This window comes from Podarcis pityusensis (assembly GCF_964106645.2).
Source record: "Podarcis pityusensis genome assembly, chromosome: 8".
NCBI classification, from domain to species: domain Eukaryota; kingdom Metazoa; phylum Chordata; class Lepidosauria; order Squamata; family Lacertidae; genus Podarcis; species Podarcis pityusensis.
In genome coordinates, this window is record NC_138033.1 from 16,664,173 (window position 1) to 16,681,549 (window position 17,377).

Sequence of the window (17,377 nt, forward strand, 5' to 3'; positions counted from 1 at the left end):
TGTTAGCTCTCCATGGGAGTATTAATGGAATATATTAGTGTTAAATGAAGCAGTTAACAATTTGCTGCCCTTTCATGAAATCCTAATCCAACTGCCTGGATTGCAGTATTTTCTGTCTCAAGGGCCAAAATAACTTGGCCACTCCAATTCACCTGACTCCAATTCACCCTGAGATATACTTTTGGATTAATCCAGGAAGGTTGTCTTCATGCAACGCATTGGGTTTGTTGCTATAGAATAACTGGACACTCAAACAAATTTATTGATCAACAAGTGACGCCAAGGTTCTTTATTTGCAATAAAAGGTTTCGGTTGTTCAGCAGCAAGGAAAGATCCCACAAGAGAGAATCATTTACGAAACAAAAGGGGCAGAAGGCACTGTGTTGCAGTGGTTTCCTGGGTGTCTAATACTGCAAAAGAAGAAAAGGAACACCCATTAGAATTCAAATGCCAAGAGAGACCCATAGGGCAGCTCTCCCCAATATGTCTTTATCTCTAAATCTCCTCATCTCACATTCCACTGGGCGCTACAGCATATGACAGATGTCTGTCACCGGTACAAAAAGGTGTTTCTTTCAGTAAAACCACCATATTATGAAATCAGGGTACTAATCTGTAGCTCATACATTTTCCTGAATATTTGGAGAAGGTATGTGTCTTTCTAGCTAGCTACTAGACTCTTACCCCACTCTCAAGGTGGGCTCAAAGTGCTTAGACAGACTTAGATATGTGGCTGCCTTTCCTCCAATTTCCCCCACAATAAGCTTTCCAAGGAACAGCCATTGCTTAGTAGGCCATCGGCTTTGCATGAAGATCTCATGTTCAAACCCTTGCATCTCCATATATGACTGGGAAAAACCTCCTTTTCTGAAACCCCAGACAGCCACTGCCAGTCAATGTAGGAGGTAGGTGGGCCAATGTATCTGACTTGGTATAAGTCAGCATCCTCTTTTTGTTCCCTTATTAGGCTGAAAATGCCAGACTAGATGGGAGCTTGGCTTGACAAGCATCCCTTACATCCCTATTTCACTGTTAACTCCCCAGTCACCACTGGAAACAAAATGCTAGGCTAGATGGACCTAGCCTATTTCTCGACCTATTTCACCAAGACAACTCTTACATTCTTATAATACATAACACTCTGCTTGGGTGGCATGATGCATCCATTTCTCCTGTTTATGCAAAGGCAACCCTGTATGCTTCCAGTAATACTGTGGCAACAAAATGACACAGTCATGCCATAAAACCCTATTCCTAATGGAGAGATTCAGCATTACTAATACTCACCCAAACAATGGGGTCATCATTATTATTCTGCAAGGCAAAACATTGACAGATCATTCAGCTACTAATCCAAATTTGTGGTTTTTCAATATGTAGTTGCAGACTCTTAGGAGGCATGTTCAGGTATGCATTTGCAGTTAGGCAAGGGGGGGAATCACTTTGAGGGTTCTTTTCCAGATACCATCCATAAAAAAAGATCTAGACCTGGGAGGAGAAACCTCTGGTCCTCCAGATGTTGGTGGACTGCAAATCTCATCTTCCCTGGATACTGGCCATGCTGGCTGGGCCTGATGGGGGTTGGATTTTAACAATACCTAGAGGGCCACAGGTTCCTCACCTCTGATCTAGTTCCTCTCACTCGCAAGATTTTTTGGAATATGGCATAAAGAGACGCCATTAAGTGTTACCCTTTATGCCCAGCATGGAGAATAAAGTACAAAGAGTAGAAATGGAGTACTTGGGAAATGCTTGGGTAGAAAGGTAATACTTAGAAAGTACTCAGGGTAAAAAGATAGGCACCCATGTGATACATGAGATCTTGCTTTGGTGGTTATGCTACATGGCTGGGCTGTGGGACTCTTGGGACTGCCTGTCAAAATTGCTGCTGCTTCTTTTTGTAAAAGAACAAACAGGCTTGACATTTGAACAGATAGTGATCTGATGTAACTGAGAGCATTTGAAAGGGAATATCAAAAGAAGAGCGCTGCCAGGCTCCACAAGGGAGTGTTATGTTTTGAATTGTTATAGAAACCTTAATTCATGTGTGGCAGAATAATTCTGGAAGAGAGAGAATCCATGGGTGCATGGATTCATGTAACTAGACTTACTCCATTGTTGTTGAAGCTGTTGTCACCAGCATTGTTGTTATCAAAACTTCCACTGTTCTATAAACAGAATGCAAGGGGATATATTAGTGATCTCATGGCAGGGAGCTTTACGGGGTCAGTTTCCTTTGAGAGAGCATTATAATTGGTAATACCTAGAATTATACAAGTTCAGCAAGGAGGTGCAGGAGGTGCCTGTACCTGTCACCAATATTGGAGCCAGGCTCCCCACAGTGGATGGCTGTGACTGGGAACTGCCCACTGTTTCAATTTGCTGCAAAGTGCTGGCATAGCTTTGCTTTGGAGCACGGTGCGAGGAATTTGAAAAGGGCAGCCAGGGTGTCCTCCACTGTAGGAGGAGGCCACCTTGCCAGGGACACCTCAACCTGGAACCTGCCTGCAAGAATGAACACAGGCCAAAAAGGGGAGAGAGTGCCAGGGCAGTGTTTAAAGCAGGGGGAGTTCCTTCAGAGGCAAAAAGGCACATTCTTGTAGCTTCCTAGACAGATGCACAGCTCAAGTTTTGCATCTGCATTCCTCTTTGCTAAAATCTTTCTCTCCAGAGTACATGCCCCACCAGACAAGTGGAGGAAGTAGCAGTCCCCAGCCATCAATGCTAATTTAAGTAAACATCTTCTTTTGATTCAGTTTCAATTAATTTGGGTGTACCCAGTACTTCACACTATTGACATGCTATACAGTCCCCCCTCAAAAAAAAAAAAAATCTTCTATAAGTTTAGGGTTGCTTTAACCCAGGGTTGGGGAACCTGTGACTCTTCAGATCCTGGGTGACTCCACCTCCCAACATCCCTGGGTCATCACAGTCAGTGATCAGGAATGAGGGGAGTTACTGTCCAACAATTATCGGGATGCCCACTGGTTCTCCATCTCTGTTTTAGAGCAATGCTAGACTAGACGGATCATGTATACCCTTGCTGATACTTACTCCTCCATATGCCCAAAACTGGTTCTGCAACAGAAAACAGAAAAAAGCAGAAATTGAGAACACCCCTCAGATACCCAATCTATAATTAGCAGGGTACATATTCCACTAGATTAAAAGCAATAGCTCTATCACTGAGAATCTATGATATGATCTATCCATTATACACAGGAAGCTGCCAGGCAAACAGAACAGGCAGTTAGTGACGGTGCTATCTGGCAGCCCTTCCTCCAGCCTGGAGAACTGTGGTTGTCCTATTATCTAGGGTCTGTGGCTGATGCTGTTGAATGACAGATCAGCTTTGAATCAGACCTCCCTCCTCCACAATCTGATTGTAGATGAAGAAGACCTGGTCTGCATCACTGAGACGTGGGTGGGTAAATAGACGGAGTTGGTCTCACCCAGCTGTGCCCACCTAGGTACTTGGCGCAGCATCAGGGCAGACTGGAGGGTCGGGGAGGAGGAGTTGCTGTAGTCTATAGAGATTCCATCTCTAATTTTGCTTTAAAATGCATCTTGTGTTTCCATTTTGTATTTTTTTGTATTTTTATCTTGTGAATCATCCTATCATCTCCGTATGAAGGATGTTATACAAATCTAATAAATTATTATTATTGTATCAGCTCAGTCCTTTGGTCCCTAGCTCAATATTGTCTACACTGGGCAGGGTACCTTTTTCAACTGAGGAGACACATTCCTTTCTGGGCAACCTTCCAGGAGACAAAGTGGGCAGAGCGATAAGTGTGAAATCTACCTTACTACTGCAAAGTAGTTTCTTCATATTCACACAATCTCCTCTACCTACCACCCAGACAATGGATGCTGTGCCCTAATTGGATGTGGTTCTCCAAGCAGCAGAAGCATAAACAGCATATTCCAAGCTCTTCCTGGAGATGCCAGCAATTGTCCCTGGCACTTGCTGCATGCAAGGCAGATGCACTAAGCATAAAGCCATGGTCCCTCCCTGAGTTGGGACAATGTGCTGCAACACTGTAGAAGGACTAGCATTAATGGAGATCTAAGCTTGGGTAGAAACGCATCCTTTTATTAAGCCAATGCATTTTTTATTTTTAATCAATGAATTTTTTAAAAAATAATCTTCATGTTACCAAAGAGAATGAAGCATAATTAGTGAGAATGTTTGCTGCCATTTCTAAAAAAGAGGCCAATATTTGAGGAAAGGGGAATATGGATCATCACAGAGGAATTCTAGGGGACTTACTCCATTGTTGTTGAAGCTGTCAGATCCTACGCTGTTGCCATCAAAGCTGCCTGCATTCTGCAAGGGAACAGAATGAGCATAATGTTAGGTGGAGGACTGGAAAGAGGAGCCCCTTCTTAAAACAGCATTAACTGGATCAGAGTCAGGGATAGAGCTCTTGGAAGGATTTGGATGTGAACCCAAAGGTAGAAAAGCTCCCCACCCACCTTCTCTCTCTCTCTCTCTCTCTCTCTCTCTCTCTCTCTCTGTATGTGTGTGTGTGTATGTATGTGTGTGTGTGAAGAGGCTGAGGGCATCTACATTCTCTGAAATTGTTTCTCATCAGAATCCACACCCACCTAACAAGTGGAATGGGTAGTAGCCACTGAACAGCAATGCTAACTTAAGCAAATATCTTCTTTGGCTTCAGTTTCAATCACTTTGGGTGCACCCAGCACTGACACTATTGAATCAATACAGGGTCTTTTCATGTTCTAACCACCAGCTGATCTATAGGATTAGGGTTGCTTTAACTTAGGGGTGGGGAACCTGTGGCCTTCCAGATGCTGAAGGACTCCAGCTCCCATGATCCCTGGGTCCGGAATGATGGGTGCCGCTGTCCAATGAAATCTGGATGCCCACAGGTTTCCTATCTTGGTTTTAGGGCAATGCTAGGCTAGATGGATCATGCACATGCTTGCTGATACTTACTCCTCCATTCCCCCCATACTGGTTCTGCAACAGAAAACAGGGGAGAAAAGTCATAAATTAAGAGCATCCCCAGATACCTAATTTATAACAAGCAGAGAAGACATTTCACTGGACTAAAAGTTATAGCTCTCTTACTGCAATGCTATTATGCAATCTACCCATTTTACTTCTATGGTTCTATGGAAGCAGCCCTGTCCTGTGTCAAGTCAGATTAGTGCATCCAGCTCCATATTGTCTGGAACAGGGCAGGGAACCTTCTTCAAACCAACAGCTACATTCCTTTCTGGGCAACCTTCCAGGTAACAAAAGCCAGTGGTGGACACAGCCAGGAACAAAGGTGGACAGAGCAATGACTGTGCATTTTACCTTATTACTATAATATATTTTATTCATATTCATACAACCTTGTATATCCATCCTCCAAGCAGTGCATATTGTGCCCTAATTGGTTGTGGTTCTCCAAGGTTTCATACAGGGCACATTTCAAGGCCTCCCTGGAGATGCCAGCAATTGTCCTGGCACCTTCTGCATGCAAGGCAGATGCACTAACCATAAATCCATGGTCCCTCCTTGAGTTGGGGCAACACTGTAGAAGGACTGGTATGAATGGAGATCTAAGCTTGGGTGGAAATGCATCCTTTTATTAAACCAATGTATCCTTTTATTTTTAAAAAAATAATAGGGTACCAAAGAAAAGGAAGCATAATCAGTGGGAATGTTTGCTACCATTGTTTAAAAAGAGACCATTGTTTGAGGAAAGGGGAATATGGATCATCACAAAAGACAGAGGGGACTTACTCCGTTGTTGTTGAAGCTGCCAGATCCTGCGTTGTTGCCATCAAAGCTGCCTCCATTCTGCAAGAGAACAAAATGAGCATAATGTTAGGTGGAGGACTGGAAAGAGGAGCCCCTTCTTAAAACAGCAATAACTGGATCAGATTGGGGATGGAACTCTGGACAGGATTTGGATGTGGACCCAAAGGTAGAAAAGTCCCCCATCTTCTCTCTCTCTCTCTCTCTCTCTCTCTCTCTCTCTCTCTGTGTGTGTGTGTGTGTGTCAAGCAGTTAGCAAGGGAAGCAGATAAGAAGCTGAGAGCAAGGACCCATGGATACCTGAAAACCTCAGGTTTTCTATCTATGTTCTGTTAAACTGTTTCTCATCAGAGTCCACACCCACCTAACAAGTGGAATGCGTAGTAGCCACTGAACAGCAATGCTAACTTAAGCAAATATCTTCTTTGGCTTCAGTTTCAATCACTTTGGGTGCACCCAGCGCTGAACACTTTTGAGTCAATACAGGGTCTTTTCGTGTTCTAACCACCAGCTGATCTGTAGGATTAGGGTTGCTTTAACTTAGGGGTGGGCAACCTGTGGCCTTCCAGATGCTTAAGGACTCCAGCTCCCATGATCCCTGGGTCCAGAATGACGGGAGCTGCCGTCCAATGATATCTGGATGCCCACAGGTTTTCCATCTCTGTTTTAGGGCAAGGCTAGATGGATCATGCATATGCTTGCTGATACTTACTCCTCCATACACCCAAAACTCGTTCTGCAACAGAAAACAGGGGAGAAAATTAATAAATTAAGAGCATCCCCAGATACCCTATTTACAACAGGTTACATTCCTTTCAGGGCAACTTTCCAGGGGACAAAAGCCAGTGGTGGACACAGCCAGAAACAAAAGTGGGCAGAGCAATAAATGTGCATTTTACTTTATTATTGTGTTAATCTAGTCACATTCACCAGCCCTTTATCTTCCATCCAGGAAGTGTATATTGGGCCCTAATTGGTTGTGGCTCTCCAAGGTTTCATACAGAGCACATTCCAAGCCCTCCCTGAATATCTGAATGATTGTCCCTGGGATCTTCTGCACGCAAAGTGGATGCACTAAACATTAAGCCATGGTCCCTCCCTGAGTTGGGCCAACATGCTACAAAGGAGTAGCATGAATGGAGATCTAAGCTTGGGTGGAAATGCATCTTTTTATTAAGCCAATACATCTTTAAAAAAAAGTCATCTGCAAGTTACCAAAGGAAGCACAATCAGTGGCGATGTTTGCTACCTTATTTTTTTTTAAAGACCATTATTTGGCTGAGGAAATACGGATCAGCAGAAAACACATAGGAATTCTATGACTTACTCCATTGTTGTTGAAGCTGCCAGATCCTGCGTTGTTGCCATCAAAACTGTGTGCATTCTGCAAGAAGAGAGCATCCTGTTAGGTGGAGGGCTGGAAAGAGAAGCCCTTTCCTAAAACAGCAATGACTGGATCCGGGTCTGGGATGGAAGTCTGGGCAGCAAGAGTAACCCTTTCATGGCTATTAGCTCCAGATAGTCTTTTCCTCCATCAATTTGTTTAATCCCCCTTTAAAGCCAACCTCTGTCAAGTTTGGTTTCTCTTGCTTTCTTAAATTCAGTTCCCCATTCTTCCAGATTAATCTGCATTTTAAAAGCCAACAGCAGCTCTCATGAGAATCAATCGGCGTTTTGGTGTTTTTTTCTCTGAATCATTGCACACAGTTTTGCCTTACAGATTTTTTTTTGGGGGGGGGGGAATGTTCTGTAGCAGAATGATTTGCATATGCTACTTTAACTAAAATATGCATGTATATGCACAGCTGACATTGGCATGTGGTTTTTTGCACTGCAAATTTTGGAGAAATGAAAGAAAGAAAATTTGAAGAATTTTGAAGGATGGCTGTGTTTTGGACTACATAGTGTTTAGGAAAGTATGGATTAGGTAGGTTTACCTTTAAATGAGAATGGAATAATATTTCTCTCCTATCCCTACATTCACCTCAACTCTCCATATGAATCCCAACCCAGCGCAGTGGGTACTTGCCAACCGTTGCCCAAATTTTGATGTATTTTTGATTTCTAGAGGGCTTGAGTAATCCAAAGGAACAGCCAACATTTCTCTGTTCAGTTGCTACTTGAACTGTCATTGGGGTTTTGAATATTTTTTTAGAATTCAATGAGCAGGTGCTGCTGATAACATTTGAGTGCAGGATGGGGGCATAGGCTGGTAGACCCCAACTCCCACCAGCCCTAGCTCAGCATAGCCAGTGGTCAAGGCTGATGGGAATTGTAGTCCAACAATACCTGGAGCCCCACCGGTTCTCCAGCTTTGTTTTAGGAAAATGCTACATGAGATGGATCATGTATATACCCTTGCTGATACTTACTCCTCCTAATCCCTCATAATCGTTCTGAAACATAGAAAAAGAAAAACCAGAAATTAAGAACATCCACCAGATTTATAATTGGGAGAGTGCACATTTCACCAGATTACAAGTTCCGTCTCTCAGACATCAAAACTGCTATCTGATCTATCCATTCTACATAGATAGACAGCTGTCTTACACTGAGTCCCAACATTGCTCTATCTAGCTCAATACTGTCTTCACTGGGGCTGGAATACACTTTTACCTTGAGGGCCACATTCCATTCTGGGCAACCTTCCAGGGGCCAAGTGCAAGTGGTGGGCGGGGCCAGAGACAAAAGTGAGCATAGAAATAAATATGTGGAGTTTTTTTTTTTTTTACTTTGCTACACGAGCTTAATTTCTTGACATGCACACATCCTTCCCGATCATCCACCCACGCAGCGCATTTTGTGCACTGACTGGTTGCACCTCTCAAGGGCTTGAGGCTGGAGAGCTTCCAAGTTCTACCTGGAGATGCCAGGGATTGACTTTGGGACCTTCTGCATGCAAAGCACCAAGCAGTGAGCTGAAGTCCCTCCCTGAGTTGGAACAACATGCTAGAGCACAATGGAAGGACTAGTATGAATGGTAGATCTAAGCTTGAGTGGAAATGCAACCTTATATTAAGCAAATGCATCCTTTATTTTTTATTATATATATATATATATATATATATATGGTATATATAGCAATTTGCAGGGTACCTAACAAAAGGAAACATTTCAGTGGAAATGTTTGCTAGCATTTCTTTAAAATATTTTTATACATATAGTGGAAAGGGGAATACTGATAAACACAGAGGAGTTCTGGGGTACTTACTCCATTGTTGTTGAAGCTGTCAGATCCTACATTGTTGCCATCAAAGCTGCCTCCATTCTGTAAGGGAACAGAATGAGCATTCTGTTAGGTGGAGGATTGTAGCATCTCCCTAAAGCAGCATTGGCTGCACTGGGGTCTTGGATGAAAGTTTGGGCAAGATTTGCACGTGGACCTAAAGGCAGAGAAGTGTTTGTGGTTGTAGGGGTGCAGGGGAAGCAAACACCAAGCAAGGGAAACAGAGAAGAAGTGAGGGCTCACAGAAGGCTACGGTGATCCTGGTGGAGATCCCATACCCTTTGCAGTTAGTGGTCTGCCAGGCATGCGGAATTTCAACAAGTAAAGTTTGCTCTGGTGATTTTTACTCTAAGTCAAGGAAAGCTCCAGATGCCAAATTTGCACTCCATAAGGGATGTGAGGCCTCAGCAAAGCAAAGGAGCAAACTAGACACATTAAGAACAAGCCAATTCATGGCCACTTGCTCAAGAGGAAGATAAATAGTATCATGACCTCCAGTTGTAATATGCTGGCCAGCAACCTCATCCCTGCCTCCTTTCATACATGGGGTGAGATGCTGCAGAAGTGACCTATTGAAGTGCTTTGCCCTCTTGGGGACTGTTTCATTAAATTTCTTCCAAGAAAGGGAAAATTCTCCACCAGTTTCTCAAAAGTGAGGCAGCAGTGCCAATAACAAAATGTCTCTTCCTCCTTCCTTCCTTCCTTCCTTCCTTCCTTCCTTCCTTCCTTCCTTCCTTCCTTATGTGCCGCTAACAGCAGCTGCCTTTGCATCTTCCAAAGTATCCCTGACCAGGCAGCATTGCTAGCCAATGGAAGCAGGGGGAGAATGGTGTGTGCCACTCAAAAAAATGACATTTGGGTGAACTCTGCAAAAAGGCATTCCAAATGCAGTGAGGAAATGAAAAATCTTAGAAGTGCTTTCAGAAAAATGCATTGTGATCTATTGATTTATCTTTAAGTGGGAAATGAGGTTTGTAAGTCTTTGTTGTTGTTTCATCGTCTTAGTCGTGTTCGACTCTCCGTGACCCCATGAATCAGAGCATGCCTTGGAAACTCTCGTTTTCTTCTCAGAGCTTCTCCTTTTTTATGTCTATGGAGTTTTCTTGGCAAAATACTGGAGTAGATTGCCAGTTCCTTCTCCAGATGGATCACATTTAGTCTAAACTCTCGGCTATGACCTGTCCGTCTTGGGTGGCCCTGCACGGCATAGCTCATAGCTTCTCTGAGTTATTCAGGCCCCTTCACCATGACAAGGCAGTGATCCATGAAGGGGTTGTGTGTCTTAGGAGGCCATAAACACCTCACAGTATCTCGAGGAGGAAACCTACAAGACAAATTTTGAGAGGGGTCGGGGGGGGCACACAAAACTCCATCACAGTGGAGAGCCCAGGAGCAGCCAGCACTTAACTTTGTGCTTCCAGGGCTATGTAGAAGAGTTTCAGGTTCTTCTTTTTAGAATATGATAAATATGAAGATTAGGTAGAGCATTGCACTGTAACCCTTGGAAGAAGAAGAGTGAATTCACAAGTACAGAAATAGCAAATTGGGATGGTCATTCGTGGAATGTACTACTTCAGTAACTGCATTTTAGAGTTGCCCGATATTTTTTATTGGCTCCTGTGCCCCAAAGCACAACATTAGCAAATGCCAACACTGTGAAACACAGCCCTGATTTCTACAGATTCATCAGGAAGTTTGAGCAATCTATGCATACACACTGACCCCCCCCCCTCCCTGGGCACCCTGGGCTCTCAGGATTTTGCCTTGTTCATTCTTACCGCAGGTGCAGCCTGGGTGCTGCGCAGAGACAGCAGGCAGAGGCCAAGGAAAGCAGCTGCGACCTGGAACTTCATTTTGGGTTTCTCGTGCTTTGTTCTCCCTCTCAGCTGGGCTTGGGAATAATGGTGTATTGTGGGGCTCTATTTATGCTGGGCCCTATCATAGGCAGTGCCACACTTGTGGGCCAAGCCCAGTGACTCATGCCTGCAGCTCCCTCTCCCAAGGGTGGGGAACCTCGGGCTCAGCAATATTTATTTTATTCATTTAGAATAAAATATTTACACTGGTTAGCTTTTTTAAAAATAAAAAATCTGAGCCATTTATGACAGTTATACATAAATCCACACAAGAAAAAGCAAACAAAATGTTAACATGAGAAATCCACAAACTGTTATGGAAAGAGGAATTATTAACCGCCTGCATAAACATGATGGAATAGAAAACAGGCATTTAAAGGTTGAAACGGAAGGCACCTGCTGAATATTCAGAATGTTCCGCAATAGGGGCCAATGACTCAGTTTCCCGTTTCTGTCAAACGAGCTTCACCAAGTCTGGGAATGATGAACGACCCTCCTGCAGATGGTCTCAGTGATGGAGCTGGGATGTAAGGGTTAAGGTGATCCCTGAGGTACCCTGGACCTAAGCTGTTCAGGGCTTTGCAAGTTAATGCAAGGACCTTGAAACTGGCTCAGTAGTAGATGGGAAGCCAGTGCAGATGTTTTTATCAATGGTGTTCCCAGCCAGATACCCCCATCAGCAATCTGGCCACTGCATTCTACACCAGCAGAACCAAGTCCAAGGGGAGCCCCACAAAGAACCTGCTGCAGTAATCAAGCCTCAGGATGACCAATGCATGGACTACAGTGGTCAGACTACCTTTGTACAGGATCGACTGTAGCTGGTGAACCAGACAAAGCTGGCAAAAGGCAAAAGGTCAGAGAGGACGCTCTAGTGACAAAGATGTATCTGGGAGTACCCCCAATCTCTGCACTTGCTCCTTCAGGGGGGATGTAATCCCAGCCAGAACAGGTGATTTGTCAATTTCCCAAACATGCGAAGAACTGGGCTTAAGACTGAAAATATGAGGAACTGATAGAAACTAAAACTGATTGTCCACCATTAGTTAGAGGCACTTGCCACAGGGCTGAGCTCTCTCTGATGCACACCAAGGCACAAATATAAAGCAAGTGGCTGGTTGAACAAGGTACAGTGGTACCTCAGGTTAAGTACTTAATTCGTTCCGGAGGTCCGTTCTTAACCTGAAACTGTTCTTAACCTGAAGCACCACTTTAGCTAATGGGGCCTCCTGTGGCTGCTGCCGCACCACCGCCGCCTGATTTCTGTTCTCATCCTGAAACAAAGTTCTTAACCTGAGGTACTATTTCTGGGTTAGCAGAGTCTGTAACCTGAAGCATCTGTAACCTGAAGTGTCTGTAACCCGAGGTACCACTGTATGTTCATTTGGCTGTGATTCTTGTTTGCTGAAGGTGGATGGGATTCCTGTTTGCACACTGAGGGCAAGACCCACTCTGACTGCTAGGAGCTTGATTTGAACACTGAGGCCTGAGCGGGGGGGGGGGCGGAATGGGACGACTCACTGATAACATGGGATATTCTGTTGGGCTTTTGAAACAATATAGTCCACAAGATTACAAATGAAAATCTGCTGCGTTGCAATGATCAGCACAGATTGCCACATGCTCTCTTTCGCACCTGGATCGACTATTTTCTGTACATGCACATGGGCAAATGATTGGGAGTGCTCCAATGTCTTCTTTTTGGAGTGATTTGAGTTGTGTTTTTCTCGAAGCTCTGTTGTACATAACAGAACTTGCTCACTCTCCTCTTGCAACTGAAGCACCTTGTGCTGAAATCAGGGATGGACAAAAAAAAAAATTGACAATGTCAGTTTCATAGAATCATAGAAATGTAGCGTTGGAAGGGACCTCAAGGGTAATCTAGTCCAACCTCCCTGCAATGCAGTTCCTCCTTTTCCCAATCTTAAATTCAAGTTCATTTTTGAAAAAGTCCTCATGAGAACCCACTAGCAACTTAGGCTTGCTCTTGTCCTGTGCCTAAAAAAGCGTGGTTCTGATAAGTTGTCCACTTGATCCACACTTTCTAGACACAAATCCAAGCAGTTCTCCCCCTTGCCCCACTCCTTTCCCAGGGGAAATCTGCTCCTTAGCTCTAAATTGGAGGAAACAGCCATCTGGGTAAAAAGCTGAATTGCCATTTGCTCCGACTGAGCACTAAAGAGCAGTTTTCCCTGGGGGAAGGCAGAGGGAAAAGAGGAAGCATGGATAAGCCCTTACTGAGCATTTCTCCCATTATGCACAACTTTGCAAAGCAATTTCCCTAAAATACTGCATTTTTTGCATGTTATCTCAACCAATATATGCATTTGTACACACACTTTACCATAATATACACTTTTATTGTCCACATCACTTTGCTGGAGAACTGCACTGCAAAATTTGGAGAAGTGTGCAGTTCAAAGGATTGCTGTGTTTTGGTTCTCATACTCACCTTTAAATCCAAATTGAATCAAATTTCTCCCCTATCCCTAATTTCACCTGCGTGAGAAGCTATGTGTGTTGAAATCCACCCCCCACCAACACAGGACGTTGGAGTTCTGCTGTCCTTTGCACCTGGCTTCCCTAGTTGTCCCTATACTGCATATTTCCATAGAGCTTGAGAGCTTGAGACAGTGATCTCTCTGGCGATTATATCTCAGACCACATCTAGGCCATCAGAGTGGTTGTGGCTTAGGCTGGGGCCTGAGTCGTACAAAGCGGCTTGCTTCGCTAACCAGACAAAGTTCTGGGTTACGCCAGCGGACTGGCAGCCACACAGCAAACAGAGCTGCATGACAATCAATAGATGCTGAGGCTGTTGCATCTGTGTCACGGCCCTAGCCAATGGAAACACACTCATACGCACCCGGTATGTCCTAGATAGCATGTCATAGAGCAAAATGGGTTAATAGGGCATGCTTCTGTAGACTGAATTCTGGCGACAATCAGCCACACGCATGATGTGCAACCTGCAACTTTCCAGAGATGTTGCAATTCTGAATTCTAGAAGCTCATCCTGACAGCTCATATAACCACACCCCAAAATGCAGGTACTTGTATTGACCCATTATATATAGGCAAACAGAGATATAAGAATTGTGTGTGAATGTGCGCACGCACACACAAAACACAGCTTGTGGTATAATACCCAGTTGTTTAGAATCGGCATAACTGCAAACCCTTGCATAGTTTCCTGGGAGGAAGCTCAATTGAACTCCATTGGAAACTCAATTTCTTCTGACTCCATTGGTGCAACACTGAGCTTTAACCAAAGATCTTCAGTCTGCTAGAAGGCAATCTGTGCCTTTTAATCGGAAGTGTGAGCAACCTTGCAAAGAAGCATTGCTATCTAAGTTACTAGCATGAAGAGCAAAAGCTACTCCATCAAAGGAAAGGAAAGATGTCTCCATCATTGCTTGATTAGCTTCCCTGAACTGTCAGGCTGAAATCCTTCCTATACTAAGCTGGGAGTATTGCTCATTTAATAGTTTTGGATTACTTTAAGCCAGGCATCCCCAATCTGCAGCCCTCCAGATGTTTTGGCCTACAACTCCCATGATCCCTAGCTAACAGGACCTGTGGTCAGGGATGATGGGAATTGTAGTCCAAAAGATCTGGAGGGCTAAAGGTTGGGGATGCCTGCTTTAAGCAATATTCAAGGAGCACACTTGCAGGTGCCCTCTGGGCAACCTCACTCACAATGCCTTGTTTGAGGAAAGAATCCTTCTTCAGAGCAAGGCATGGAGCACCCATGTCACGTTTGTCAGCAGCAAGCAGCTGATCTGATGGTGGGTGGGTGGATGGGAGAGAGGGAGGCACAATTGTCTCAAGCAGGAGACATGTCTTTTGTTGGCCCTGCAGAATGGAAATCCAGCGGTCTGTTGACAGCAAGAGGGTGACTGATCAAACCATAGTTGTGTAATTGTCTTCCAGGAAAAGAAAATGGGTTATTTCAGCTATTGGTTCTAAAAAAAAATCAATTTGAAAGAACAATTCTATGAAATGCCAAAGGCCGGGAGGTATATGGGTCCCTGCTTCCACGCAGGCGTAACTTCATTTAGCTAAATGGTTAATCCATCAAAATACAATCATTGTAGCTCAAGACAAACATCCCTGGAGGGAACCAAGTTAAACCAGTGGTTAAGAATAGGCTCATTTGCTCAGTTGGGCAATTGTGATTCTAATCCCGTCGAATTCGGAAGGATAGCTGTAAGCAACAAAGAAATGGCAAGTGATCAGGAGAGACAATTAGCAAATATTGTTGTTGTGGATCATCAGGGTGCTTCCTCTATGGCAACTGGCTGGAAGATGATTTGATCCAGTTCCTCGTGACTTTTGTCCCTCTCTCTCTGGAACATGACCAAAGCAAAAAAACCCATGGAAGAAGCAGGAGATGCCATCCATAAAAAAAAATTAAAAAGCAGAAAATATTCATCAGCAGGAGGTCCCAGAAGATGAGTTTCTGATCCACCCATTTTTGCCTTATCCTCTGCAATGCGTTTCTTAGTAGGTTCCCTTGGGATAGAACTGCCCTGCATATCTTTGCCTGCTGATGAAAGGTAAGCAGAGAAGGGGCCAGCCTAGCCTCCCATGAAAGGGAGTTCCAAGAAGGTCCTCTCTAGTGTCCTCACCAATCGTGACTGTGAAGGTGGTGGAGCAGGGAGAAAGGCCTCCCCTAGAAGATCTCCAAGCCTGAGCAGGCTCATATAGAAAAATGCAGTCCTTCAGATAGCTGGAACCCAAGCCTTCTAGGGCATTATAGACCATAATCAACCCTTGGAATGATGCCCAGTGATAGACCGATAGCCAATGGAGCTGTTGTGACATAGGAATCTGCCTTGTATGGATTCTGACCCTTGGTTCATCCAGATCTGTATTGTTTATATGTGCTGGCAATGACTCTCCGGGGCATCAGACAGGAAGCCTACCTGGAGAGGCTGGGGATTCAACTGGGGACCTTCTGTACGCAAAGCAGATGCCCCACTGAGCAACAGCCTTCCCCAGGTAGGGAGCCAGCAATGTTGGCTGGGTTGGAAGGAGCAAGCTGATGGCTATAGCCAGAGGGGCAGAAACAGTGCCACAGGGTCCCCATGGTCAGCAGCAGGCCCCTCACTGAGGCACGGGCCCTTTCACCCTCTTGCCCAACGATAGAACCCATGGATACCCAATGAAGTTAAATCTTGGATGATCCAAGAGACATAAATCAAAGAAGTTCTCCATGCAGCTTCCATAAAACTCACCCTCTTCAGGAGGCAGTGATAGGCCACCAATCTGGGTGGCAAATTCCTGGAGGAGATGGCTACCAATTGCTACTAGCCACAATGTCTGCACTCTGCCTCCATGGTTGAAAGCAGTAATGTTTCTGAATACCAGTTGCTGGAAACTGCAGAAGGGGGAGAGGGCTCTTGTGCTGAGATTCTCCTGTATACCTGAAGGAGCATCTTCACCTCCATCGTTCAGCCTGGACAGTGAGATCCAGTGCCGAGGGCCTTCTGGCAGTTCCCTCATTGCAAGAAGTGAGGTTACAGCGAAACAGACAGAGGGCCTTCTCAGTAGTGGCGCCCGCCCTGTGGAACACCCTCCCTTCAGATGTCAAGGAAATAAGCAGCTATCCTATCTTTAAAAGACATCTGAAGGCAGCCCTGTTTAGGGAAGTTTTTAATATTTAATGCTGTATTGTTTTTAACACTCGATTGGGAGCCGCCCAGAGTGGCTGGGGAAACTCAGCCAGATGGGTGGGGTATAAATAAATAATAATAATAATAATAATAATAATAATTATTAGCTTCTGGTTGGCCACTGTGAGAACAGGATGCTGGACTACATGGGCCATTGGCCTGATCCACTACGTTCTTCTTACTTTCTTGCAAACTTGAAGCCAGTGCTGCTCTGAAAATGGTGTGCTCTGTGGGGCAACTCTGTGTACAGGAGAAAATATAAATTTGTTTTCAAGCTCCTGATAACCAGCAGATACGTAAGAATCGATAAGGAGCAGCAGTGGCCTATTGTCTTATTTTAGGCATGGCTCATTTTTGGCCAGATATTTAGCACCCCCGCCCAGTTAGAATTTTTCAAGGGAGGAGGCTCCAGAGGACATGGAGATATGGTCTGTTTGGACTTCCAACACCACCCAAGATAACATTCTGTGCTGAGGATTCTGAGGACTTTGGATCCAGAATAAGATGTGGAGAACTATGGAGGCACTATAAAGCTAAGCGTTATGCACTGAAGGGCAAATTTCTGTATGGAAGGGTCTGTAGAAAAGAGGCTCTGTCCATTGTGGTATAGTAGGAAAAAAATATGATATGCAGAACTAAATGGAACTAAGAGGATCCCACCCTGTCCCTAGCCACAAATATGGCTTCATCTCATAGCTTTTAGAAATCATAGAGTGTGATCATAGAGCAGGGCCTGGCACATCCATGAGGTGGACAGAGGTAGCTGCCTCAGGCAGCAGAATCTAATGAGTGGCCACCATGGATGCTTCCTTTGCCACTGGGGAAACAAGGAGAAGTGGTG

General features: G+C 44.5%; 1 protein-coding gene across 2 annotated transcripts; it reads right to left on the reverse strand.

Annotated features, from left to right (window-relative positions):
• Positions 1–258: 258 nt before the first annotated feature.
• LOC308484481 (uncharacterized protein) lies at positions 259–10,937 on the reverse strand. Of its 2 annotated transcripts, XM_081019472.1 has the most exons (12): positions 10,781–10,937; positions 8,988–9,044; positions 8,149–8,172; positions 7,104–7,160; positions 6,489–6,512; positions 5,762–5,818; positions 4,964–4,987; positions 4,274–4,330; positions 3,055–3,078; positions 2,112–2,168; positions 1,288–1,314; positions 259–410 (listed from the first exon to the last, which is right to left on the reverse strand). In XM_081019472.1, exons 1-12 carry the CDS (start codon positions 10,853–10,855, stop codon positions 405–407), a joined length of 489 nt encoding a protein of 162 aa, XP_080875598.1. In that variant the 5' UTR covers positions 10,856–10,937; the 3' UTR covers positions 259–404. The 2 variants fall into 2 exon arrangements, with proteins under 2 accessions (XP_080875598.1, XP_080875599.1); XM_081019473.1 differs by lacking the exon at positions 4,964–4,987.
• Positions 10,938–17,377: the final 6,440 nt, after the last annotated feature.

Bases quoted from the DNA above. Each gene is read 5' to 3' on its own strand.
- LOC308484481 (XM_081019472.1), bottom strand. From the start codon at position 10,855: ATGAAGTTCCAGGTCGCAGCTGCTTTCCTTGGCCTCTGCCTGCTGTCT. The intron at 7,161-8,148 runs GTAAGTATCAGC...CTCTTCTTGCAG, and splicing joins ATTATGAGGGATTAGGAGGA to AATGCACACAGTTTTGATGG. The intron at 3,079-4,273 runs GTAAGTCCCCTA...TTTCTGTTGCAG, and splicing joins ACAGCTTCAACAACAATGGA to AACCAGTTTTGGGCATATGG.